At 31.6% G+C, this 27,783-nt stretch overlaps 1 protein-coding gene across 1 annotated transcript in view; it reads right to left on the minus strand.

Moving 5' to 3' along the window:
• Positions 1-2,639: 2,639 nt before the first annotated feature.
• Positions 2,640-27,783, minus strand: part of LOC139089126 (cholecystokinin receptor-like) — a 32,743-nt gene continuing 7,599 nt past the window's right edge. The window contains exons 2-5 of the mRNA XM_070638565.1: positions 12,415-12,612; positions 12,149-12,334; positions 11,377-11,518; positions 2,640-3,158 (exon numbers count right to left, since the gene is read on the minus strand). Of these exons, the coding sequence (XP_070494666.1) occupies positions 2,648-3,158; positions 11,377-11,518; positions 12,149-12,334; positions 12,415-12,612 (1,037 nt within the window). The 3' untranslated portion in view covers positions 2,640-2,647. The remainder of the gene's footprint in view (positions 3,159-11,376; positions 11,519-12,148; positions 12,335-12,414; positions 12,613-27,783) is intronic.

Below are 27,783 nucleotides of genomic sequence, written 5' to 3' on the forward strand. Positions count from 1 at the left end.
AATAGTTCTCCAATCCCGGGTCATCGTATCACTTGATGTACCCTTGGTACGATATTTACAGGTAGATCACTTTATGACCAGATTTTCTTTTAAACAGTACCAGTGGTGTACTTATACCATACCGTACCATCACTCGAGAAATCGTCCCCTGTTGGCTTGTTTTCCTATAACTTACTCATCCTCTTATTGCAAGGAATCATCTATATGGCAACCTGGAAGTATATAGACAGTGAATCGTCAACTTTGCTATCATGTCACCACTGTGGCGTCTCCTAAAAAAATAAAAAGCCACTCTAGAGTGATATGTCTGTGAAAAAAGCCAAAAAATTCAAAAAACATGCTTCAATCCATTATAAGCCTCCTTCCCTATTTTGCATTAGTGTAAGTAAATCCTCTATCCAGAAAATTTCTATTTTTTATGCTGAATCAATTTTCGTTACTGTCTAAAACAAAATAAAAATCTGCTGATGCTGTGCATCTTAATATATAACCCACAATGACTCTTCAACTTTTTCAGGCAGTTGCTTAAACTTCAGTAGCACAATATCAAAAATATTATAATAAAATCGCATATCTAATGCGAAGCGGCTTTAATGTTATTCATGTATTGTCAATTCCCCTATGGGAACAGTCAGATACATACAAACAGCTTTGCAGCCTTTCTTCTTACCTACAAATTTTTTATCAAAAAAATTATTTCCTTCACATCTTCAATATTTTCTGTCATTAAATTAGTTCCTTCGTCTTGCTTTTATTAAATTTCTCATTTTTTGCTTCCATTTTATTAAACGACGAAAATGCCGTGTCATCATGATGATGGTATGAACTTACAATAGGATTGTTATGTGATTGAAAAAATTTTGGTTAAACCAGTTTGGTGTGGATGTGATGATTTGAGAGCTTTTGAAGGCTGTGTGACAAGAGTTTTTTTTTGAGATGTTTAAGAATGATATTGTAATGAAGAATTGAGATTAGGGTTAGAGATGATTTTATAGAGATTAAATTTGTGATAATTTTGATGATTTAATGGAGCTTCCTATATCGAGTCGAAGTGGCTCGGTGGCGAAATGGTTTAGTACTTCGGTACATAATTACTGTAACACATCCAGCGATCATGAGTTCGAGACTAGGAATGGGAAATCTTTCACGTGTCCCATTGCGATCATTTGTAGTGGAAACGCGGCTCACAGCCTCAGTAATGCTTTATATCTTGCATCGAATCAATTAGAGCTGGCAAAACTAGTTATATTCTCTTAAAAGTTCCACTTTCCCTCTAATCAGTTCACGTGACGTAAGGTAACAACCAAGTAACAATGTGCGTGTTGAGCCACAAATTGAAGGCGGACGGGAACATCGAAGGAATGTGGAATTTTGCGAAAAAAAGACGTAGGCCGAAGGTGGACCATCACCGATTATATTTACCTACATGCCAATTCTGAATTCAATGAAATGCTCAACATGATTAATAATTTTCCAAAATAGACATGACATAGATGATTTTGGTAATTTAGTCAAAGGCACCACAGTCCAAATGAATCAAATTTGTGAAATTATGAATTCCAAAATTGAGAATTTTATGTAGGTGTCTTCAAGGCTTTTTATCCTACACATTTTAAAAACTTTCCTTTAAATACTATAGTTGCTAAGCAAATCTTTTACTGAAAAGTAATTAATATAGACAGAACAACATTCTGGATCTAAAATATGATTATGTTATCATTAAGTCAATTTATGTTCCTTGATAAAACAGATAATATTTGCGTACTGTTGTATCCTAATTGCTTCTTTGTTTGGATAGTTTTCCCAAATGGATATGAGTCAATGTGTGCTTAATAACACAGGATATAGCTTCCTCATATGTACTCAAAATAAATAAATATTGACATTCATGTTCCTCGCAGTAGCACCAATTAAGATGTTTAGGTCCTTCCTGAATGGATTCAAAACAGAATGCAATTTTCTCTAATTGATTCCACTGTAGATTGTTGCTTCCTTAAACATTCTGTTTTGACCAAGTTTAGACTTATTCAATGCTGCAATATACCAACTGTCGTCATTACGCCTGCATTGCAGTTTTTAATGAAGAAACCCGAAGAAACTAAATACATCTGAAGCCGCTGTGACATACTTACTAAAAGTTTTATCAGAGTTGCTAAACAAGTGCCTGTGATAAGCGAAAACCGTACAAATTATTGTTAATTTATATGGTTTTTCCTACAAAACCATACAATTTATCAATTTATCAAGAAGTACGGTGATTGCCTGACGCAGGCACCTGTTTTGCAAGTCTGGTTTCTAAACCAACTGCTTATAGTAAGCATTTACTTACTTCCGTGACTGGGATGTACAAGAGCCCATTGTCGTGCGTAAAGAATGTCTGAAGACTGCTCTATCCTTCGAAACCTTTTGCCATTTCGGGATATTAAGGACTCAAGTCTCCTTTTCAACACATCCAATCCAGGAATTCTTCGGTCTTCTTCGCCATCCACAAAGTCTGAATTAGCTTTTAGCAAGTCACCTAAATTAATATATTCGAGTAATAGTCATTAAATGCCATTTAACAAATTTGTACTTCTTAATATACATTTATTTATTAAAATTAGTTAAATTTTATTACAATTCACAATTATTCAAAAAAAAGAGAACCTTAATCTAGGAAATCAGTAGAAACTCTATCATCATGATTTAAGAATTCATTAAAATTTAAATCTTGAAAATTAAAACTATTTTTAACATCATTCTCGACATCAGGCATTGTATTGCTACTACTTTCATTTTGCATAATCGAATTGACAGTAGCGGCCAATATTTGACACGCTTCGGCACTTCCAGCTGATGTATTTATGCAATATCCACTGACACTAATCCTACGGTTCGGTTCATGACGAAAGCATCGAAAAAGATTTAGAAATGCTTTACGGAATCCAAGTGACATGAAACAGTACGTGATTGGATTACAGCAAGAGGATGAATATGCCAATAACTGGAAAAAACTTATAGCTGTATATCCTAAATGTTGATAAACCGCTTTTGGATCAAACAGTACCAATGTATTTATTATATATAATGGTGTCCAACATATGAAGAATTCAATGACAACAACAAAAAGCATTTTTATAACCCGACGCTTATTTAATAGACTCTTTTCAGGATTCGATCTGTAACGAAAGAAATAAATAAAAATAAGAGAATTTTCTTATTATTAAATCAAAAAAGAAAAGAAGGAAAAAGTTTGAGATGGAATTATGAATGAATGTGGGATGATGAAAGTAAATTGTATTAGGGGTTTTTTTGTGGATAAAAGAAGCCATGCCTTTTTTCTGAGTGTTTTGTTATCAATGAAAGGCAAAATATGAATTCAAAGAGGGTAGTGGTGGGCAACCTGTGTGACGCGGTACAACTTTTTGGCAAGCCGCGATCAAAACCCCACACAGCATGTGGTTCATAGCATTTCCAATAATGTTTGGGGCCGCAGCACGAACAAAGTTGTCCACCACTGAAATCGACCATAAAAAATTACGCTAAAAAAAATTCTGAAAAATTAGATCAATAAGAATAATAGCTGAACTTATTTAGAGGAAATAAGATGAGATCTTGAAAATGAAGAGCTTTTAATATTATCGAATTTCTATTTCTCATTTGACACTAAGCTATTATGTCGACAGATGTTTTTTGATTTGTAGAGGGATGATTAAAAAAATCGCTATTGCGGTTTTTAAAATTAAATAGATTTTCTGATGAAGTGATTTTCAACATGTGTGCTGCGACAAGCTGTTTATCACACACTGTAAAAATGTGCAAAATCCCATGTATGCTGCAATTTAGAATTGAGGTGTGTCGTGGCACAAAAAAAATGTTCAACACTGAACCAGATTACCAAAAGCAGTAATGGTCAACCTATATGCCATGGCAAACTGATTTTGCTTGAAAAATCCAGTGGATCAATTTTTTAATAATCTTAGCTGTGCTGTGGCACAAAAAATATTTCTTCATCACTGCATTTGTCTGAACAATTGCTCATTTTCAATGCTGTTATTTTTTTTTTTTTAAATTTAGTTACGATTTTAGCTCCCGAGCGACACATATTATCTCTGTGACATCAATTTGGCTGCTAACTATAACTAGAGGCGACTTCTATATATGAAATGAAATGAAAATATAGTTGATTAGGTTTTGTCCAAAACTGCATATACGAAGTCCTAAAAGCCCCATGGCGGAGACTTCTTCATTTATGTGGCTCGGGTATATATTTTAATACAGCTTCTTTTGCTCGTTCTTTCCTTTAATATTTATTTAATATGCACAATTTCCAAAGCACACCATTTTTACTCTTTGACATCTTTATGAAATAAAATGTCAAACAAATTCAATTTCCTTCTGAAAGGATTTTTCATTCCTTTTTTTTTTTTAAAGAAAAATCAATTTTGAATAATTTGTTTGCTTTGCTTTGTTCAGCACAAAAAGAAGAAACAATTTCCCAAGAAAAACATTTTTTTCTTTTTTTCCTTAAATAACTTTATTTCTTTTTATTCAAGATTTCTTCATCATCAGCCTCATAATAATACTTGTTTGAAACTTTTATGCTTGCTCATAAACATAACTTTGTGGATTCATTAACGACGATGATATGAAGAAGACAATGTTTGAATGAAAAACAAAACAAGTGAGGGAATAAAGCAAAAGAAGCAAAATGTCTACAAAAATTGGGTTGTCAATGATTTGATTGAGACATATGTGGGGTGGTGCATTGACAGATCGAGAATTGTGGGATATGGAATGAAATGGAGTCATAAAGAGAGAAGCCCGAGCAGCACAATATTATCGCAAGGGTACCACTCTTGATAGGCACCCAATGAAAGAGATGTGGCAGCCACATGACAACCACCAGGACGACATTGCCATCACGAGCCATTCGAAACTATATCGCCGTGTTGACGACAAAACGCTAGAGTGCTCAGATGGATGCATGGCGGTAAATTTGGTCAGAGTTGCTAAACAAGCACCTGACATAGGCAAAAACCGTATAATTTGTATGGTTTTCCCAATTTTTTTATGGCTTTGTAAGAAAAACCTTACAAATTATCAAGAAATTGTATGGTTTTTGCCTGTGACAGATGCCTGTTTTGCAGCTCTGAATTTGGTGCTCAAGAAGGCTTTAAAGTAAATTTTTTAATAAGTTTAATGCTTTTCGCATCATAAATTTATGATAATCTCCAGACATTCCATCAGTATAATATCATACCTAAAAAGGATACCCTAAAGCACACGCAGTCATCAGTTTTCGAAATAATTAATTAAGTAACAGTTCTGTTATCGGCACATGATTTAATTCGTAACTTTATTCTAAGTTATTTATGTTACTAGAACTGACATATTTTCGTGTCAGCACATTCTCAAGATTATACGTAAAACATAGTCATTTATTCTTTTAAAGATGTCTAAGGAAGTGTGATTCTCCACAATTATCTTCCGTAAAGGAAATTAAAGACAGAAAGTTTTAAATGATTTTTATTCCTCACTTAGCTTCAGGACATTATAAAAGTCAATAGAAGCATTTCTATATTTAACTTAATCGTGGTATTTAATGCGGATAAGGAAGGTTGTTACGGATAAGGAATAAAGAGTCTGGAAATGAATAAAGTTATTTTAGTTAGTCTTAAGGCGATGGATTTAAAGCTTTATCTCCTGAGAAATGCAAAGGGGAATATCATTAGATGTTGATAAATCTTTAAAGGAATTGTAGCAGAGCATTCTTAGTTAGAGTCGCTTTATTTGAGTTATGCTTTAAAATGTGCTTAAAAAAATATTCGTTAAAAAAATTCAAATATTTATTACAATCTGAATTTAAAATTAAGCCTTTCTGGACATAACTGCATGTCATATTAATGATATTTTGTTACTATACAGTTGAGTATCTAACAACTTATGCGTTTGCAAAATGTCAAAAAAGTACTTAAATTTGCAATTTAATCCGGGCATTTTCGAAAAAGCTTGTCTGCCCATCACTGCTCTAGAGTTATTAGATCAACACTCGGATCATTAAACTTTTTTCAATCACAATATCAAAAAAAAAAAAAAAAAAATGAATAAACTTTTTCTTGAAATTTTCTTTTACTTTTTCATTATCATAAGTATTCTTCTTATTCATTAATCGCTGGCATTTATATTGAGTTTTGAAATCTAACTCGTATTTTTTCATTTCCCGAGTGACACAGGTGAAGAAATGTCCATCATATGGGTACCAAATCGAAGCGGCTTTCATTTGGTGTCAATTAAAGAAGTTTAGCAGAGTCTTAAGAGTTCCGTGGCGAACCTCAACAGGCAAAAAGCATGCTCTAAAGAGCTTCCTAACCTTAAATGTACTTTATAAGAATACTCATTAGACATGCTCTCAGCTCTTGAGAGCATGCTCTTTGCCTGCTAGGAGAAGCTGGGAGAAGCCTTTCTCATTTGTATTGCTCGGGTATTGACTGAACTTATTTTTCATCGGAAATGAATTCTCCCATGAAAATTCTAATTTTCTGGTGTTTTTTTCGCGTGGGTTCACACAAATGCAGAATGGGATTTCAATTTAAGAAGAAGCATTGACCTTCAATCTTATTGAACACGAACTTTTTCACATAGTACAACTTTTTTTTCGCAAGAAAACTTTGTCGTATTGCTCCCAAATGTGCGCAATTCAACGTGATTGTATGTAGCAAGAAGAAAATAAATGGTTAATATTTTAAAATTATATTTTTGAACTTTCAAGTACTTTTCTTCTATTTATTTATTCCTAAAAATACAAACCAATATTTTTGTGAAAGTAAGCGTAGGATTTGCTGATCGATTAACTTTTACCATCGAGGGAAAGACGAGAAGTTAAGCAAGCCTAAGTAAATTTGATATTTATAAGAAATTGAGTTTGAAATTCTCGGAAGAGATTTTTCATTTTTTCATTAAATCACACAAATAACAGAGTTATGTCTACATGATTAGGATTTTCCACAGAATTGACATTATTTCCCCGAGCGACTCAAATGAAGAAGCTTTTGGATGGACATCTTCATTTGTGTCGCTCGAGACAAGACCTTTATAAATAGCCATTTTCATTTGAAAGAAGGTATGTCAATGAATGTATGTAAATATATAAGATTAAGAGGATTTTATGGATGTTCTTATTCTTCCTGAATTTATTTCTTCTGAATGGACTTGCTGTTTACTTATTTCGTTGCCCGAAATAATGAATTTTTAAACCATTTCTCTCTTCTTATACCAGTGGTGGGAAACTTATTACCGAAACCGAACGCGGCATACGGTTCATGGCATTTCCAAAAAATTTTGGCGGCGCCCAGGTTGCCCACTATTGCTCAATAAAAAAAATCTCTGGGACTGTTCACTTATTACGAAAAGCAATAAATTGGCTTCTCAAGGGCTCCTTACCCCAGCCTCCACTACCTTTGCACCCACTCCAAGTCTCCAACTCCTCCTCAAGAGCGTTACATAGTTACTGATCGGTTCTGCTAGCAAAATGTTAGAAAATCGCACAGCTACTCACATTTCAGCATAACCCCCCTCCCCAAGCTCTTCTCAAAATAGCGAATGACCCCAAAAAAGCGATCGACTCCCCCATCCTCCCCAAAAATAAGCTCAAGCCTGGAAAATTCATCAAAATTTTTTGATAACGTGAATTAATCTCATTAAATGTGAGGATATTAATGAGAATGTGAAATCATTATCACTAATTGATGAGCATAAGCCCATTTAAAGCTACCAGATCAGTAATTTTTTTCCAAGTATCCATTTAGCAGGAAACGTAATTTATTAGATATGCTGGCAACAAGTGTTGCAAAAAAAAAATTTCCCTTGCAAGATGGCATGCTATTAACGTAATTACATTGACCTTTAAGAATGCGTATATATGGAGACACATAAGCGTGGAAGGGATATATTTTGGTAACAGTTTTTTGGAATTGCTTCTGGAATTTTTATCGAATCATTGAATGGAATTTATTTTATGATTGAAGCACTTACTTGAGCAGCACTTATGATTAGTGTTGTCTGGGATGAAGAATGTGAAATTTCGAACTGAAATTTGGTAACTTCGAGGATTGATATTAAATTCATATTTGATTCATACTCAATAAGGGGCTTAATTTTTTTCCCAAAATGAGGGAAGGGGTTGACCTCCTCCCCTTGGGAGTGCTCAATTTAAATAGTTAAATTTACTCATTTTTCAAAATCAGAGTTCAAAGTTGTACGGGTTTTGTGTCGAAAAACAGGCTCAACTCTATGCTTTCTCAAAAACCCGGTCACGATAAATTTTCAGGATTAAGATTGAAATTTTCGGGATTTCCGGGGATATCCCGATAGCGAGGAAGAATGCTTAACTCCATATAAAATTCAAATCAATTTTAAGCTCTGCTTAAGTCTATGCTTTCTCGATATCGGGACTGGTATACTTCCGATTCCTTCCCCAAAGGGATCCTCCCGGAAAACAATCTTCCGGTTCTGGTATTTCGGGAAAGTATACTCAATACTAGAATAACCAAACAAAATGAATAATTTTCATATAATTGATCCTTGGTGAGTTCCTGTTCCGAATTAAAATATATGCACAATATATTCAGCGATGAAGTGAAAATTTTATACAATAACCTTATCGATATCTATCGGAAATGTCCATTTCATACAATCTGTTATGACATGAGATAACATTGCATATGGACATCCTCAAAAAGGATATAAAAGCCCAATTTTCCAGTGAAATGAATTTACGATAAGCTTCGGAAATTTAAAAAAAAAAAGTTTTAATGAAGCTCTTCCGCTTATTAAATTGATCTAAGAAGATCTACAAACTGATAAATTGTAGTGGGTGTTAAGAGTCTAATTTAGTTGTTAAATATCTTGCTGCAGGGTTGTTCAAATATTAGGTAACAATGTGTAAGGAAAATTGTTCGATTTGAAAATTTTTATGCAAATATTTTCAAAAGGATGAAGAAAAGTTTTCTATAGATTTTAATCTTCTGTCTGTAAGAGTTTGTTTACAAAATTAAAAATTGAGATTTTAAGATAATCAATTATTTACTAGGAAAAATATTTGCTTACAAAAGCGTAATTTTGCCAATTAGGCAAATACTAAAAGTAGCAAATTAATGAATTTAAATGAATATTTTGAATAGATTTATTAATTCGTAGCTTTTTTTTAATTTATTTAAATAATTTGGGATTTTATAATCCAAACGAAAAATGTTGAAACTTCTTGTGGTACCGAGGAACTTAAGCTCATTTTTGTCCAACGATCAGCTAGCTAACATTCAATAAAGTTGAACAATTTCTTGCAGATTATAGATTTTTGTAAAAACGAATTTTGAAATTCAAATTTTCTGGTTTTGCAAAATTCAAATTTAAAATGTAACGGTCAATTTAACCACTTAACTAGCTTATCAAAAAGAAATTATAATTGTGGCTTTATAATTTAACGGTCAAACATATAATAATTTTTACTGAGAGGATTTGAAAAAAGTTGAAAAATCATCAATTAAAGTAGTAGCAAAACTACTAAGCTTCAATACCAAACGATAAATCAGTAACTCAATAGAACGGAGATTATACTTCAAACCAAATCTAATTACTGAAGCAGCTTATCAAAATTAAATTAAAAGTGCCATTTTCTTTCAAAACCTGCACTTAAAACCCACGAAAGAAGATTGCCTTTGTCTCCTATAGCGAATCTCATAAAAATAATTTTCACATTTTAATGTGTTTCAATAAAATTTTAAGATGAAATTAAAAGAACTTATACATTTCACGAGAGTTGGAAATTGAGTCGACTTGACTGGAGTCGATTTGATTGTTTTTCAATCGATTTCGAGTTGGATCAAGTCAAGCTCAAGTCTACTTCAGTTTTTTAAGTCAATTTTGAGTCGAATTCAAGTTTGTCGACTTCAAACTCTGCATTTTTCATCCAATACGTGCATAATATTTTCGTTATAAATCAAATTTTAATATTCCAATAAAAATTAAACATCATTTATCAAAAAGTTCATGGGAAATAAGAAAAAGGGTACTTTAGTTAACACAACATTTTCCGCTTGTATTCTACTAAATTCTATCTCAAAGGAAATCTTTACAATTACTCTGAGCGGTAGCTTTTGAGCTCCAAAACCGCATCGTTGTGCTCAGAGTGCTTTTACTTTCAAAATTATTTAAAGGATTATTGTGTAGTCGGTTTTGTGAAAAACATTGCTTGTTAAAAGTTGATAAAAATGTTGATAAAAAGTTGATGGAGTTCAAAGTGAAAATTCTCTTAGAACTGAATAACGTGTAAATTTTGACTAACAAATCTGAAATGTTTTATAGGATTTAACCTCCGAGTCTTATGGCCGAGCAACACATTTGAAGAAGGCTCTACCATAGAGCTTTTAATTCTCTGTTAAAGCTATTTTATTTATTATTAAAGTGCTCATGGGATTACTGTGTGAGCAGCGATGCAGAAGTGTTGGGAATTAGAAATTGGCAGAAGTTATCTAAAGACAGAACCAGCTTCCCACGAATTCAAAATGCGGCAATAGGCCTCCGTGCACCATCGCCAAGGAAGTAAGTTAAGCCTTATTAACGCCGTCATGTGGAGCCGCTTCATGTAGAGACCAAATGGCAGTCAAATGAAGGTCAAATGGCAGCATCCTTCATTTTTTGCTAATAAAAAAGCTTTAAAGGAGCTTTAAAAGCTCCATTGTGGAGTTTTCTTCATTTGTGCCGCTCTGGACCCTCATGTAATTACCATTCATCCAATTACAATACAATACACGTTAATTTCTCAATTTTCATGACCATTTCTGTCAAACTAAAAGAGAATTAAATAAAATGTAGCTTTTTCACATGCCAGCACCTGTGAAAATATCCATAGAACCCACAAAAAAAAAGCTTCACACTTTTCATTGTTATTTTTTTCCGTAATTTTCCGACCATTTAAATGGCTTCATTACAGTAAAGCATCAAAAGTGCTGTACAAAATTCATTAACATTTTCAACAAATATTTACGTTAAAATGAGAAAAATGTTATCAGCACCAAGAATTTGGGAACCATAAATTGTTTTTATTTGCATCATCTCATGCGTACGTTAGAAAAATAAGCGGCAGGATACATAAATTGTGGATGAAAATAAAAAGTTTTTATCATTTATGGATTTTATAAGGCAAACTTTGTCAGTGTATGATATGTTTGTGCCTTAAAACGATGAATTTTATTGCTTATTATGTATGGTTGACTTGAGTAAGTGTTAGATGACATACTGAACATATGTTGTAACTGATAAAAATGCGTTTATGTATACAAAAAAGTCACTTAACCGCGAAATTCTTATGAAAATATTTTGACATCATTTAATGCTTACCTTCGTATACCTAGAACATGCTTTTTTGATTCACGTTCCCGATTCAACAACGTTATCTCCTGTGACGAATTACGGAGTTTTTGAAAAGAAATGCCATCGTTTATTTTACATCTTTTCCTCGTGGATGAAGCATTTGAATAGACTTTGAGATATTTATTTAATTTTGAGATTTTTATTTTTTTGTATAATGCGGATATGAAAGGAAAAGGAAAAATATTTGTAAAGTAAAAGAAAACAATTCCGAGCAGCATATAATCATGATTGTCAGGTATATGGTTGCTTAGGGCCAGTTACTTGGTTTTTAATGCGACTTCTCTCAAAAGTGATTTTGACCGTTTAAAAGCTTTCAAAAAAGCTCAAAAATTCAAATCTTTACAATCTGAAATTTGATTGTTTTCTCAAAATTGAGCATTTCTGGACATAACTGCTTATAATATTGATGATCTTTAGCTAGCATACAGTTCAAAGTTATATTTGCAACATGATATGAGCTTGTAAAATGCCCAAAAAGTACATAAATTTGCAATTTTCTTAAAATTTGTACTAAAAGAAATTTTGAGTTTTATCAATTCAAATTTTGTACTAAAACCCGTTATAAATTGGTAGCAGAGCCCGAAGTTGACTCAGATTTTGTATGGAAAAATACACTCAAATCGAATTCGAGCTCTGATCATGAATAATTCAGTTTTATTTTGGTTTTATCACGGCAACCATATAACTGCCATCAACATCATGTGAAGCTCAGAAATTTTAGAAAATTATTCTCCATTACCTGATGCCTGTCTCACAATTTCCTTTTCAACATCCATACTTTGCCAAAGCGTACGTGATATCATTGTATAGGCTGCCGCTAACATCACCAAAGGAAGTATCAATAATAGAATGTCAAGAAAAAGATTATAAAACTTCTCGTATCTCATCGGTTCCGTTGGCCACACTTCACGACATTTTTTATGTCCTACATAAATGATTGATTTTTTTTCATTAGTCTCGTTAATGCGACATAAATAATAGTCATATATATATATATATACATACCCTGACTCGTTGGAATGAGCTTACTCAGTGTCGCTATAGGCAGCATAAAAAATAAACTTGCGATCCAAATTAAGATAATGGATTTATATGCGTGATTCAATGTTTGCCATCGTCTGGAACTTAACGGATGACAAATTGCACAATATCTTTCAACACTGATTGCCACTAAGGTCCATGCTGATACGCTTACTGATGTTGCTGTAATAAAATAAAGGAGAAGAAAAATGTTAAATTTTAATGGCCATAATGTTCTCTCGTTTCAGTGCATTTTATTAGCTTCATGTTGATTTTTTCATATTTTTTCAACAAATTTGTAAGCACGTGAAGCTTATTTTGGATGTAAAAGAGCTTTTTTAATGCTGTTTTGTTGTTTTTCTAAGTCAAAAATTTTTATTAATATTTCAGTAAACAAAACATGATTTTATTATTTTACAAAACAATGAGTTAGCAAATTTGAGTTTCCGGAAAACATTTGCTGAATATGAATGCTGAACAATTGTACGTCCGTTTCAATTCAGATTCAGTATGAAGAAAAAATCCTTTTGTAAAGTTAATTAATTAAAGTTGAAATAAAAAAATTAATTATTTTGAATATACAAATGTGAACAAACGTTACTGCTTGCAGATATAATGCAAAAATTTGCATGCAGAATATTCAATTATTCAGAAAAAAAAGAATCAAATTAATTCAAATTATGTATAAACTAGATACTTCTTTTTAATGCTGTCTTTATTGTTTTCATAGCTTGGTGGAAAAAGATTTTGTTGACAGATTTTTTAAGCTTGTTTACAAATTACGTCTTTTTCAATAACTTTGAAACTTTGCGAAGTCATAACGGTTTTTCATATTTTAAAGCAAATTTGAAAAAAGGGGTCTAAAAGTTCTTTGGTTTTGAACATTTCAAAATTTAAGAAAAATGCAAATTTAAGTACAAGCTCATTTAATAGTAAAATCATAACTTTGATCTGTATACTAGCAAAAGATCATTAATATGACAAGCAGTTATGTCCAGGAAGGCTCAATTTTGAAAAAACAGTCAAATTTCAAACTGTAAACAAAGATTTAAATTTTGAGCTTTTTTGAATCATTTTGAAAGCTTTTTTAACGGACAAAATTACTCCTCAAAATTCCCTCTTATTCATTTTGATCAGTTCCTTGAACTGTTGTATCATGTAAATTCAAAAACACCCATTCAGTTTATTGTATTCACTGAATACGATTCATTTTTGCATATCAAAAGAATTTATGATCTTGTAAATAAGATTCTCACAAAAGCCTGATAAGTAGATGAAATTTAAGATTGTTGAGAACCAAAATTTGGTAATATGAAGTAAATTTTCCACATTTTTCCAAGCCACAAAGGTCACGAAGTTTTTTTTTTTCTTCATTTTCCGGAGATTCTTCACCTTCCAATCTTTGGTATGCCTTATAAACATCAAATATCAAACAATCCTAGTCAATTCACGTAGCATGCAATTTGCCGTCAATTTGTTCGAAAAAAAAAGTTCTTGAATAAATTTTCTATGATGGTGAAGTGAGCTTGAGGGAGCTTTTGCAAAGCTTTTTAATCTAATGGGGTTATTTTTCTAAGTGAAAAGCTCTTTCACCATTTCCAGCTTTTTAATCAGATTATCCATAGATGAATGCATCGAATGTGAAGAATGCATTTGTTCTGAATAGTCATTTCATTCATGAGCATCGAGCAAAGCTTTTCCAAACTGAGTCTTTTGAGATTCATTAAAAATTGAAATCTAAAGTCTATGTGATTTCATAGTAAAAGAAAATACAGCTTCTAGAGCTGAATGTAAGTGGTTTTACCATATTTTGACATATTTCTCTTTCTGGATAGATTCAATTATGCAAAGATTGACACAGACTATAGTCTGGGGACTCACCTACATAGACAAGGAACCAGGAAGACATACGGCGTAAAAAATGGTTGAAAATCTGATCCTAGGCCGACTGCAATCTGGTTTAAGTCCGAATTTCATAGAATTTAGACTAGGTCAGAGTCGCATTGGCTTTTGACTGGATTATTGGTCATTTCTTCAGCGTGTGCTTTCTGGGGAAACGTTTTACTTTAAGTAAATCATTTTGGACGAGGAAATTGTGAAAACCTCCTCAAAGATTGTTTGGAATATATCGCCATAGTGCACTTCTGGATCTCAATTATCTGAATATCTAGAGACTGTTTAATAGAACATTGTCAGAGCTTTCAAAACTCTGTGACAATGCGTTCTTCATTTGTGTCAATCTAGTCTGTATCTTAAAAATATTTCAATTTTCTGAATCAATCCATAATAGACTTTGTGATTCTATCCATATCCATAAGTTATTATCAAAAGTTTCAAAAGTGTCATCAAGCTTTAGACATCTAGGTTAACAATACAAAACCAAATTCTGTTATAAAATGTCCTCAAGCAATGCCAAAATGAGAAAATAACAATAACAATCTAACAACATATGTCATCCGTTCTCTGTTCTATATCATTTTGACATTAGGGGCTATTCTTTTGCCGATTATGGAATTTTGTAGTTTTTAGAACTCTGTAAACCTCAATTTCATTCATTTGTCCTCATTCCATTATGCTTGTTAGAAGCATAACCGTAAATTCTCTGAATTATTCACAGCATATTTTAACCGCAATGATTTAGAGACGGGGGCATATTCCACTTTTCATCAACCACAATATTTACACAGTCAACACATAATAGTCGGTTTTGTTGATTATATTCTATATCCCCATTTGGAATACAGGATATATATAGCGTGTTCCCTAATGTTATTCCTTAAATAAAATTCCTTGAATGTGGAAAATCACGAAAATATTATTTAAAATTCTTTAGGGAAACGAAGTCATTGCTCGATGAACTGGAATAGAATATTTTAAAATCCTCATTAGTACGCTCTTGTGTGGATTTATATCACACGGTATAATACACATTATTGATCTAAATGTTGGAAATGTGATATGAAAATTAATATTTCATGAGATATTGAATCAAAATGCGGTTTTAGATTTATGTTACACCACATGCGATATATTAAATCCACACAAATTGTTGTCTTGAGCAATTAAAATTATTCAATATCACAATATTATGCCTGTCGTAATTTAATAATGTAGGCTTTGCTATCAAAATCATTAAAAAATTATTTCCTATCAATGTTTACACACAAAAATTTTCACATAATCTTATTACGTTAATTGAATGCTTTCGCATTTTCAAAGGAATGTTCTTTTTTTAATGACGCACGCCTACTCACATTAAGAGCTCCCGAGGGAATGATATGGGGATGTTGATTTGTTACGTAACAAGGAAAATCGACTTTTTGTACATTTTCTACACCCCTCCCTAAATTCTCTCCGTAAAGAAGTCTCTAAACCAGTTCTGGACAACTTTATGTTTTCATGGCACACCCTGAAGAGAAACCTCACATGTCATACGGTTCATGACAATATTAAAGATTTTTGGTGGCACACAGGTTACCCACTAATGCTCCATACTAACAACGCACCTCCCCCTCCCATACCCTCCTCCATAAAACAAATCTCCTTACCACCCCTCCCCTCCGCTGACCAAAACCCATACGTCACAAAGTCTCTATACTAACAACCTATTCCTCCCTAATACATGGGAATCGTTACGTAACAACTGAACGACCCCCATGGAATTAAAAACTTTTTTTTTTGTTGATTTTTTTTTCCACGACCAGAAAATGCGCAATTTCCCATTAAAAGTATATTTACAAAGAATTTTCATCTTTTTTCATGGAAATTAAGTTGTGAAATTATCAGGTGGTGTAAAGGAATTGGCAGAAAAAGTAAAGGTTGAAAGAAATTTTTAACACATTGAAATTCAATCAAGTGGATACGTTTGCCTTTTTAAGGTTCGCAATGCTCATTTTTGGGCTAGAAGATATCAGAGTTAAGACATTTATGGAAGGAACTGAATACTGAAGCCAATTAGAAACACACTATGTGTTTGTGTAAAGGATTTTACCTTTCGTAAATGAAAATTGGTCTACATTCAAATTTGAAAATACTTAATTTTTAATGAATGCGCATCAAAATAGCTTCATTGTTTTAGAAATTCTTTAGAAAAACGTTCACAATTATTATGAAATGATTATGCATTATTAAAAAGCAGCTGCTAATGCGAAGAATACAATATAAATTCGATTACCACATTTTGTTTGCCTTCCCGGAAAATGAATTTAAAAACTCCGTTACGGCTTATTGTAGGCTCCATTAAGGACAGTCTTCCCACTCCTTGCTTGATTCCGAGTAGCACAAATGACAGAAACCTCTGACATGGAGCATGTAAGTCTTTGTAATGATTACACTTGATTGCATCAAATAGAAGCTCTCTGCAAGACTCATGCGAGCTTGGCCAAATTTTGGATTCGTGCCAAATTTTGGATTGAACGGCTAGACTACATGACCCAGAGTGCTAACTATCAATTTCTGTTATGGATACTGAATTCAACTACTTTATCTGGGATCGAACTGGAACAGCATTGTTAAAAATGACTAGTGCTGTCCGGGATATGCCTCATAAAAATAAACATTATTACTCGGGATATGCCTCATAAAAATAAACATTTTCCTCGAATTTTCTTTTATACATTTTCGGGATAGAAATTTTTCGGGAGCTCTTTTCCTATACTTAAAAAATTCTTTTGTTCCTTTGCCAGCCTAATTAATAAAACAAAAGCTAATCTACATATTATACACAAAAAAGCATTTTCATTGTAAAAAATATCATTCAACTGGAGGTCATTTAATTCCTGGGGATGAAATATCTCATTAAAAATTCATGATTTATACTGTTAGTGAAGCATTTTCGGAATTTGTTTCGTGCTGTGCTCTTCATTAATTCATTCTTATTTTTAATTAATCCAGTTCATCTGAAAGTGAAAGTAAATGATGAGATCTGTCAGCTGACACAATATGGGTGGGTGCATAAGATGTGATGGAATTTCGCAGCGATTATTAAAAATCATGACAGCCATGATAATTAAAGCGTACGAAAAAAAAAGGTTCTAGCTGCCCATATAAACAACTCTTAAATATTATCGGATATACGCTAAAGAATTCAAGGTGAGCAGAATTGGAAGTGAAGTGCTTGATCTTCTTGGAATTGTTGTTCCTTAATTTATGCATTTAATAGGAAATGAAAATAACTTTAAGAGCATGAAATAACTCAAAATTTATAATAAACTCCCAAACCACACTATGGGGCAAAATGAAAAAAAGGGACATTCACTTTGTTTTTTGGACTTTTTCGAATTACATCTAGTGGGTATTATTTTCTTGTAGTACATATAGCAATAGACTTGCATGCCAAATTTCAGGTCATTTGGTGCTGTTTGGTCGATTCTGGAGCTGTTTAAAGTTGAAAAGTAGTGAAAAAACAGATTTTTTCACATCCTGTTTGACTCGGGAAATTCCATATTTAATTAAAAGATATTGAAAAACGGTTTTCGGTTCCTAATTGTACTATATAAGAGCTTTAATTTTATATACTGGAAAGTTTATATGTACTGGGTTTTAATGGCAGGGCTTTAGAAAATGTATGAAAATACCAGGACGCATTAGGCGTCCGGAACTAACATTTTTAGGTCGATTTCATACGGAGCCATACTGCTTAAAGTCTTACTTTCTAGTTTTCAAAACCGTTAAAACCTTTACAATAAGTACTGAGGGAGCAATAAGTTATTGCATTTTAAGTTTTGGACGAATTTTTTCTCAAAATTAATATTTTCATATAAATTTAGAAAATATCGGTTGATAATAGTTTTTTTATGTTTTTGAATGAATTTAGCCATTTAAGAACGATTAGTGAAGAAATTTTTACAAAAAGTTTCAAAATTCGCCGAGTTAGAGGTACATAAATATTTGACGACTTGCTTTTCTCATCATTCAAACGGCTATAACTTTTACATGACTAAATATTTTTCAATGTTTCTTGTTTAGTGTAGCTTGTTATAATATTTTCAACAATATATAATACTTAATAGTTGAAGTAGTCTTGGTCGTGAAAACGGACCCTGTTTGTGATTGACCCTTTACAAAGAAATTTTCAAAAAAGTCAATTCTAAAACTACCACTTAGAAATTAAATAATATAATGTTTTTGTGTTTTTTAGGTCAAAATTTGATAGTTTTGAATCTCAAAACATAAAAATCTCATTTTGTAAACTTTCGACAACTTCAGGGGCCTTCATAGGTAATACTCAGATTCTCTCAATTTCAGATATGAAACATTTTTATTGACTTTTTTTGATTGATATTCAATATTTACATTTATTTTGTGCAAAATATATCAATTTTAAAAAGTTTCGGTCGAAAAAAGTGATTTTTGACTATTTTCTTAAAAACAGGCTTAAGTAGGCCACATTTAAGGCACTCCAGTAGCCAGTATGATTAAGTTCTATACATGTTTTATACCTATTTATAAAGGTAATAGTAGTAACTAGTAATAACAGAAAACAGAATGTAAAAATATTGGTTGTAAAATAAGTTATAGTCATTTGAGTGGCCAAAAAAGGGTCGAGGAGGGCAACCAGCATAGGCAAAAACACAAAAATTTAAAATTTCTAAAATTTTACGTCTATTTTGACAAAAAATGCATTATTTTGAATTAATATGACATAAAATAAATTTTTATTCAAAAAACTTCAAGAATTTCATTAAATTTTTGAATTTTTGTGTTTTTGCCTATGCTGGTTGCCCTCCTCGACCCTTTTTAGGCCACTCAAATGACTATAACTTATTTTACAACCAATATTTTTACATTCTGTTTTCTGTTATTACTAGTTACTACTATTACCTTTATAAATAGGTATAAAACATGTATAGAACTTAATCATACTGGCTACTGGAGTGCCTTAAATGTGGCCTACCTAAGCCTGTTTTTAAGAAAATAGTCAAAAATCACTTTTTTTGACCTAAACTTTTTAAAATTGATATATTTTGCACAAAATAAATGTAAATATTGAATATCAATCAAAAAAAGTCAATAAAAATGTTTCATATCTGAGAATTGAGAGATTACCTGAGTATTACCTATGAAGGCCCCTGAAGTTGTCGAAAGTTTACAAAATGAGATTTTTTTGTGTTTTGAGATTCAAAACTATCATATTTTGACCTAAAAAACACAAAAACATTATATTATTTAATTTTTAAGTGGTAGTTTTAGAATTGACTTTTTTGAAAATTTCTTTGTAAAGGGTCAGTCACAAACAGGGTCCGTTTTCACGACCAAGACTACTTCCAACTATTAAGTATTATATATTGTTGGAAAGGTATTATAACAAGCTACACTAAACAAGAAACAGAATTGAAAAATATTTAGTCATGTAAAAGTTATAGCCGTTTGAGTGATGAGAAAAAGGGTCAAGTCGTCAAATAGCATATGTACCTCTAACTCGGCGAATTTTGAACTTTTTGTAAAAATTTCTTCACTAATCGTTCTTAAATGGCTAAATTCATTCAAAAACATAAAAAAACTATTATCAACCGATATTTTCTAAATTTATATGAGAAATATTAATTTTGAGAAAAAAATTCGTCCAAAACTTAAAATGCAATAACTTTTGCTCCCCAGTACTTATTGTAAAGGTTTTAACGGTTTTGAAAACTAGAAAGTAAGTACTTTAAGCTAGTATGGCTCCGTATGGGGGAAATCGACCTAAAAATGTTAGTTCCGGACGCCTGAAGCTTTTTTTCCTGGTATTTTCATACATTTTCTAAAGTCCAGCCACTAAAACCCAGTACATATAAACTTTCCAGTATATAAAATTAAAGCTCTTATATAGTACAATTAGGAACCGAAAACCGTTTTTCAATATCTTTTAATTAAATATGGAATTTCCCGAGTCAAACAGGATGTGAAAAAATCTGTTTTTTCACTACTTTTCAACTTTAAACAGCTCCAGAATCGACCAAACAGCACCAAATGACCTGAAATTTGGCATGCAAAACTATTGCTATATGTACTACAAGAAAATAATACCCACTAGATGTAATTCGAAAAAGTCCAAAAAACAAAGTGAATGTCCCTTTTTTTTTCATTTTGCCCCATAGTGAACCATTTAAAATTCTACAACAGCCTGCAAACTCAGCACGAAAAAGTTTCATAATTTGAATTTATTATCGTCCTCTTTCATCTATCCATAACCACATGTAAACTTTTTCTATTGTCATTAATTAAATAAATACCTCAACACACTTGGCAAAAAGGTCCAGTCCATAAAACTTTTTCATTACCTTTATTCAGTTTTTGGTTTTTCATTACTAAATCATTTTAAATTTTGCAGAATTTTTTTACTTCTTTGAACAATTTTTTGATAACTTCAATCAAGTCCCGAGTGACGCATTATGACGATGACATTGTAAATGCCATGTTTACGTCATATGAAGGTCATTTCATCAAGACGTCGAGACATCCAGCGATAAAGCCAGTTCTAGACGCAAACTGAGAGAAGCAATAAATCACAGCTTATCTGTACGGCCAGCAAAGTAAGTAAGCAGGTAAGAAATTCGTGATGATGAATGCATTTACAACGTTATGTGCCGCTCGGGATTAAGACAGTTTAAAATTTATTGAGGGAATAAATACTGTAATGTGCTTTGGGCCAGTAAATTGAGGCTTAAGGAATTGGTTTAAGAGTAATGAAGAATTATGGTTGAAAATGTTGCAAATTTTTTAAATTTACTGTGATTATTGTTAGGGGCCGTTTATTTATTGCAATGGTGGGCAATCGGTATACCGCGGAACTCTAATGTACCGCCAAAAATAATTGAAAATGGCATAAAACCAAGATGTGCTGCGAAAAATAAAAAGTTGCCCACTACTGACTTATTGCATGGAAATTTTGTTTCAGAGCAGCAAGGGAGATCTAAAAGCTGATTTTTCGCATTACGCAATAAGTGAACAGACACTATTAGATTTTCAGCTGCTGCTTGAAAACTAATATTGTGAGATGTTAGAAAATTCCAAGAATATGGCCTAAAAAGAGTGCTTCTCAGAAAGCACATGGCGTAAAAATGACAAAAAATCCGCTTCGCCTGTGGCAAGGATTGGTAAAATTTAGTCTTCACTCTTGGACAGAATTTTATGCTTTTTCAACCATCTGTTTCATGCCAAAACTTGACCTGACGACAGCATTTTATGCTAAAAAGTGGAAAACTTTTTTAAATTCTTTGAAGCAAAAAACAATACTGCTGATGATATGCAGCATTGCAAAAAATAATCAAAATTTAACCTCATTTCTCAGAGGGTTTAGATTATCCCCGAAGGCACGAATTGGTTAATCGATTTAAAATTCTGATCCAGGACTCGGCTTGACTGCGTCATGACTTTAATTTGAATCCAGCACTTTATAAGTATCACGCTGATCTGGTGCTATGCAGTTATGTACGGATGGATAGGACACACTTCGGAAGAAAAATACAAGAGAAAATGTCATTGCTAGGGCAGAAACACAAGTTTACTACACAGCCCTTGGATGGAATCCACAAGGGCGACCAGGAGATCCAAAAGCTCCTTGGCGAAGAACACTTATGAAAGAATATAAGCTCAATGTGCGGATATAATTTGTACAAACTAGGTGACAGAGTCAGCAACAGAGTCAGGTGGAAAGCCTTCTGTTTTAACCTAAGCTCCACATAAGAATAATAAATACAATAAATAAGTAAGTAAGAATGTATGTAGTAGAATGTGCTAACATACAACTCAATTCCATCATTGACAACCCTAACTAAGATGACACAGATTTATAACCATTTACTTGGATACATTTTCTGAACGTAAGTCCTTTTAAATTATAACAAATAAATGACTTCATTACTAAATGCAATAAATCAAAATTATCGGTAGCAACAGTTAAAGACACAATGACTCAATATATATTTTTTATATTTGAAAAACGATTTTTCTTCAAAGAGAGAAAAAGTGAGATTCTTATTTATAGGATCGTAAGCTTTCATAAAACCATAAATTTATTTCACGTATACAGCTGAATGTGATACTATAGGGTGTAATATAATAGCAATGTGGAATGGGAAATAAAATAAAAAAAGACAGTCAAATAATCTAAAAAAACGTTAATCATACTGCTTCGAGTCATTTCCACATTTCCCCTCCCTGCTGTATTTATTGTTGATTTTTTTTCTTTTGAAAGAAAATTTATGCTAACTGCTCTACCGCAATTTCCATTAAGAAGAATTATCAAATTTCCGGGTCATTGACTTAATAGGTCAACGTTTACATTTACAATTTTCCATCAAGTATTTAAGTATCTAAAGATGGTTACTCTCACGGAATAGATCAGTAAGTGTCTAAAGTAAAATAAATATTGGATGAATTTCATCTAATCTTTGTAGACAATATTGAAGCTTTATTGTTGTTTCTGCCTTTTGACCTTTACGATTATTGATGGATCTAATCGAAAGTGATATTGCACGAGTTCATATATGTTCGATTTGATTTGTAAGATGGTGGGATTTGTGAATAAGTAAAAGTGACAGTTTAGTATTTTCATACTGTCAATCAACTTCATTGAATGGATAATCTCTTGTGATTTTGGACAAATTTTGGTTAAATGTTTATTGATTTGTAATCAAATGAATATTATCTACAGATAATCAATGTGTACAATCAAAATGTATCATTGGATCAGACTTGATGCATGAAATATTTCGTAGAAGGTGTTTGAACTGTTGTTACTTACAGAAAATGAAAATCATTTGTTGTTTCTGTTGAAATGGAAACAATAACTTGTAAATGGAAGTGAACTTGAACTTTAAAGTCCCTATTGGGTAAACAATAACTGAACGAAAATATGAATAATTCAAATCTTTGTTCTTTGAAGATCAAAAACAGACTGAATGTTTATATGAAGGGGCCAACAACTGTAAAATGGGAAAATCAAATAATTTTAGTAGTTAGTACAATTTGAATATTAAAAGACAGTTGAGATGTTACAGAGCTCGAAGTCGAATCGATTTTTATTCGAACATTCAAGGAACATGCTCATTCGTATGATTACAAAATTGAGCATGCTTAATTATATTGATTGAGTGTACTCATGAGTATGCTCATTTAGTAAAGAATGCTTGTCGTCTTTTAGGGTTATATGAAGTCGACTCCAAGCGCTGATACATTCACAACAATATCCAATGCTTTTCATTCTCATTGCATAACTATGAAAACAAATAAAACGAATTTGATCAAAACTTTTAGGATGTTATCAAGACTATCAAATAAAACTCAAACCAAATATTATCGAAAATTATAATTGGAAGCCATACCCGGCAAACAATCAATATTGTAGACAAAAAACTTCCATTCATCATTTAAGGATCATCAGCATTAGTATTGCAGAAACACATGTGAGATAAAACGCAAATGGCCTTCGAATGGCCTTAAGAATTCATGTCTGTACATAAAATATCAGGAACTCAATACATCCTTCTTAATATTCAGTAGCTTTCCCACATTCGATGATGAAATAATTTATTTCGTTGCTATTCTCGTTGTGAGGAAAGTGCCATTTCCTCATAGTTACTGTTTGGATTGAAACCTTCATAGCTGAGATGTCGGAAGCAGAGCTTAAAATTGAATAAGCATTTTTTAGAATATGTACATTTAGAGACTTAAGAATAGAATGTTTATTCAAACAGAATGGATTTTCAATCTGTTAAGTAACTACTGACATGAGCTAGAATGCTACACAGACCATATTTTCACCACTAAACCTCTCAAAACTAGTTCTGGCACTTATCGGTTTCCTTGAAAAACTTAAAGCTAGAAATGGCATTTGATAGGAGCATAGAGTGTATCCTGATTTTCATATTTAATTTAACACTTCTAACTGGATTATGAACAGCTTTTGAATCTCGTTTTCTTTTTTTTTTAGTCGGCATGGATCCGGATTTTCGGGCATTCTACACCTTGTGATTTCCTTACATACTCATTCAAATAGAAACAACAAGATCCAGCGTTGGAAAGGAAACCTGGGAAATCTGGACTAATAAGCGTCAAAGCTAGGCTTTTGCCAAGTTTAAGCATCGAAAAGCAACAACCAGACATCTGGAAAGTCAATAACAACAATTTTCTGTCTCATGAGTTTCAAAATGTCTCAAAAACCTTCAACTTCTCTTAAAAAAATCTTTAAAAAATTCATTTTGTATATTTTTCAACACCTCGATAATTCCATCCTTATCCGTTATGCAAAGCTTCATAAAATCTGAATTAAATGGCGTCTTTCCTTTTAAAGCATTTATTAGGAATTTAGAAGAAATCCAACAAATTTTTTCATCAACACAACAATATGGAAATTTTTTGCAACAGTAATTAATCATGATTTTCTTTGAAATGTTCACTTAATTATCTTAAATGTATCATGAATTATAGCGTGTTGCTGCAATAAATTCTGTTAACATTCATACACGAGTCAGTTTTTTTTATATAAAGAGTAAAAATTCATCAAAGCGAGAATGGAAAAGAAGGTAAGGTAAAATACCATAGGGGAAAATTATGAACAAAATGAGCAAATTTTTATGAATGTTCCGTCTTGACTTATCGTGACATTATGTTCATAAATTTTTCATGTACATGCTCAAGTGAATTTTTAGGGGTAAAATCTTTTATGCTCATGTGTGATAATAAGTATAGAAATTATTTTAGTTTATCATGACCAGGTTGTATGGATTGAAATTTATATTTAGAGCATAGGAAGGACAAAAATTGCTCTTTTGAGAGCTATGAAGAGCAATTTTGTCCGTTAAAAAAGCTTTTAAATAGCTCAAAATTCAATTCTTTGTTTACAATTTGAAATTTTATTGTTCTTTAAAATTGAATCTTCCTGAACATAACTGCTTGTCATGTTAATGATCTTATGTTAGTATACAGCTTAAAGTTATAGATTCATCATGATATGAATTTGTAAAATGTCTCGAAATTACTTAAATTTACAATTTTCTTAAATTTTGTAAATTTTTGGATTTCCTTTTTCAAATTTGTACCAAAATAAGGAAAACCATAACGTATCTAATTTTATTAGGATGAACTATATAACCACCCCATTCTCTTGGCAATGAGCTTCTTTTGATGTGCTTCTGGTTAGAGATAATTCTCCATATTTTTCTGTGTCAATTACATTTTATCCAATTAATTATCTGTTAATGGCTTTTGTTATATTTTTAGATACATTAACATTGCGTGCATCCTTAGTTCTGCAATACATTTCTTTTATGTGACACATATTACATTTTCTAAATATTCTGAGCTATTAGCATAGCGAAAAACCGTCTCGAATTTCATTTAGAGTTGATTCTTTTTAAATTTATGTCGCACGAGCAACCACACATCAGCCATGTTTAATGTTTTATATCCAAAAGATCAAATAAAAAATATTTTAATTAATTAATTTATAATTAAAATTAAATGTAGAAGATAAAATCTTCACATTTTTAATGGTGAAAGGAAGAACCCACGCTGCATATTAAAGAGTGTATCGCATACATAAACAGTTCCACAGAATATAAAAATAATTTATGTGAAAAATGAATGATTTCAAGCACATGTCTCTTTAAAGCTTGAATGTGATGAATTGCATATTGAAATTGACATGTTTCATGAATTTTTAATGCACGATGTGTTTTATTTTTGTGAATTTCGATTTCATATTTTAAAATGATTTTTTATAATAATAATTGGAAAATTGTGTAAATATGTCTATAACATTTAGAGATAGAAATTGCACAAAATTGTGTTTGGGTTTCAAATTCTGAGATTTTTTACAATTTATTAGCAAAATTTAAATGAATTAGATAAATGATCCACCAATAATCGTTACGCATTGCAATTAAAAGCAGCCTTTTTCTTTTTAAATCGTTTCATTCCATTTCCATTTCCGATAACTGTGTAAATGTAACGGTTTATCTTATTTACAAATTTAAAATAAGAATTCTTTAAATTCCTAATTTTTGGTACATAAAATCGAAGAAAATTGTAAATTTAAGTACTTTCTGGACATTTTACAATCTCAAAACATGTAAAATACATAACTTTGAGCTGAATAATAACACAGGATCATTAAAATCACAAGCAGTTATATCCAGGAAGTCTCAATTTTGCAAAACAAATTTTTTTCAAATTGTAAACAAAGATTTGAATTTTTAGATTATTTTAACAGATGAAATTGCTCTTTAAAGTTGTTAAGCTTAAAGACTTGCTATGTAATACGCGAATAATCCACAATCTTGTTTCATAACTACTTAAGTATTCACAAATACACATATTTTTAACCAAAAATGTTGAATATTTTATAAAATACCACACATAACTTACAACTCTACTATATAATCATACGCACAATTGAGTTCCATTACTTATCATCAAATTTAATGCAAACATTTTCACCCAATCCCTTTTCTTCCCTAAAAAAAAGGCTTTTCATCCAGACTTCCGCCTTTTCCTTTTTACATAACATACCACAAAGTAATGTAATGTTATCTGTCTTCAGCATGTTATAGATATGTTAGTTTATGTAAGCCGTCTTCCCTTAAAAATGATTTAAATGCTTCCATTTATCACATCCATACACCACCTTCATTCCCAAAGGATTTACTTGTACAATTTTTTACAGGAGATGATGTTCATCATCAAGGAATGATAACGCATATGGAGGAACAAATAGCAAAGAAAATGAGAAAATTATAAAGATAAGCTTTCTGCTCCCGAACATAATGAAAATAAATAATGGTATGAAATACAGCAATCGAGTTGTTTTTTTATTGCTGGTTATTTTCCATACATACAGACTAACAATAAACCACATGAACTAAATGAAATTGCTGCTTTTTTTTCTTTCTCGTGTATACAGTCATTAAATAGCTTCAGATATTTCATTTTTATTTTTATTTTAGTTTCTCCATCTACAGTTTTTCCTATTTGTTGTAGCTTGTTTTCCAATATTGGTATTATTATTTAATGCTCAACTCTTTCTTGTGTTTGCTCATGTACTCATATCATATAATTTTTATTTTCACCATATTTGTCGGAACATAACTTGTGATATTGAACTTGATAGTTCGATTATTTGAATTGCTTTTTCGTGAATGTTGACAGAACAAAAATGGGATTTTTTTTTATTGAATCAAAAATGTCATGTACAGGATGACAAAAAAATGAGTTTTTGATAAATTTATTCTTAAAAATAAAAATTGGTTGAATGATTTTTTGATTTTAAAAAATTGAAATTTTTTTGAAAATTTTAAATCTAATTTTATATAAATTGGAAGTTTAATGATGTGGAAATGTACTTGGTTTCAATGAGAATGTGAACAATTGAAT

Source organism: Chironomus tepperi, unplaced genomic scaffold, assembly GCF_022539635.2.
Source record: "Chironomus tepperi strain 1889 unplaced genomic scaffold, CSIRO-AGI_Ctep_v1 contig_175, whole genome shotgun sequence".
Taxonomy (NCBI): domain Eukaryota; kingdom Metazoa; phylum Arthropoda; class Insecta; order Diptera; family Chironomidae; genus Chironomus; species Chironomus tepperi.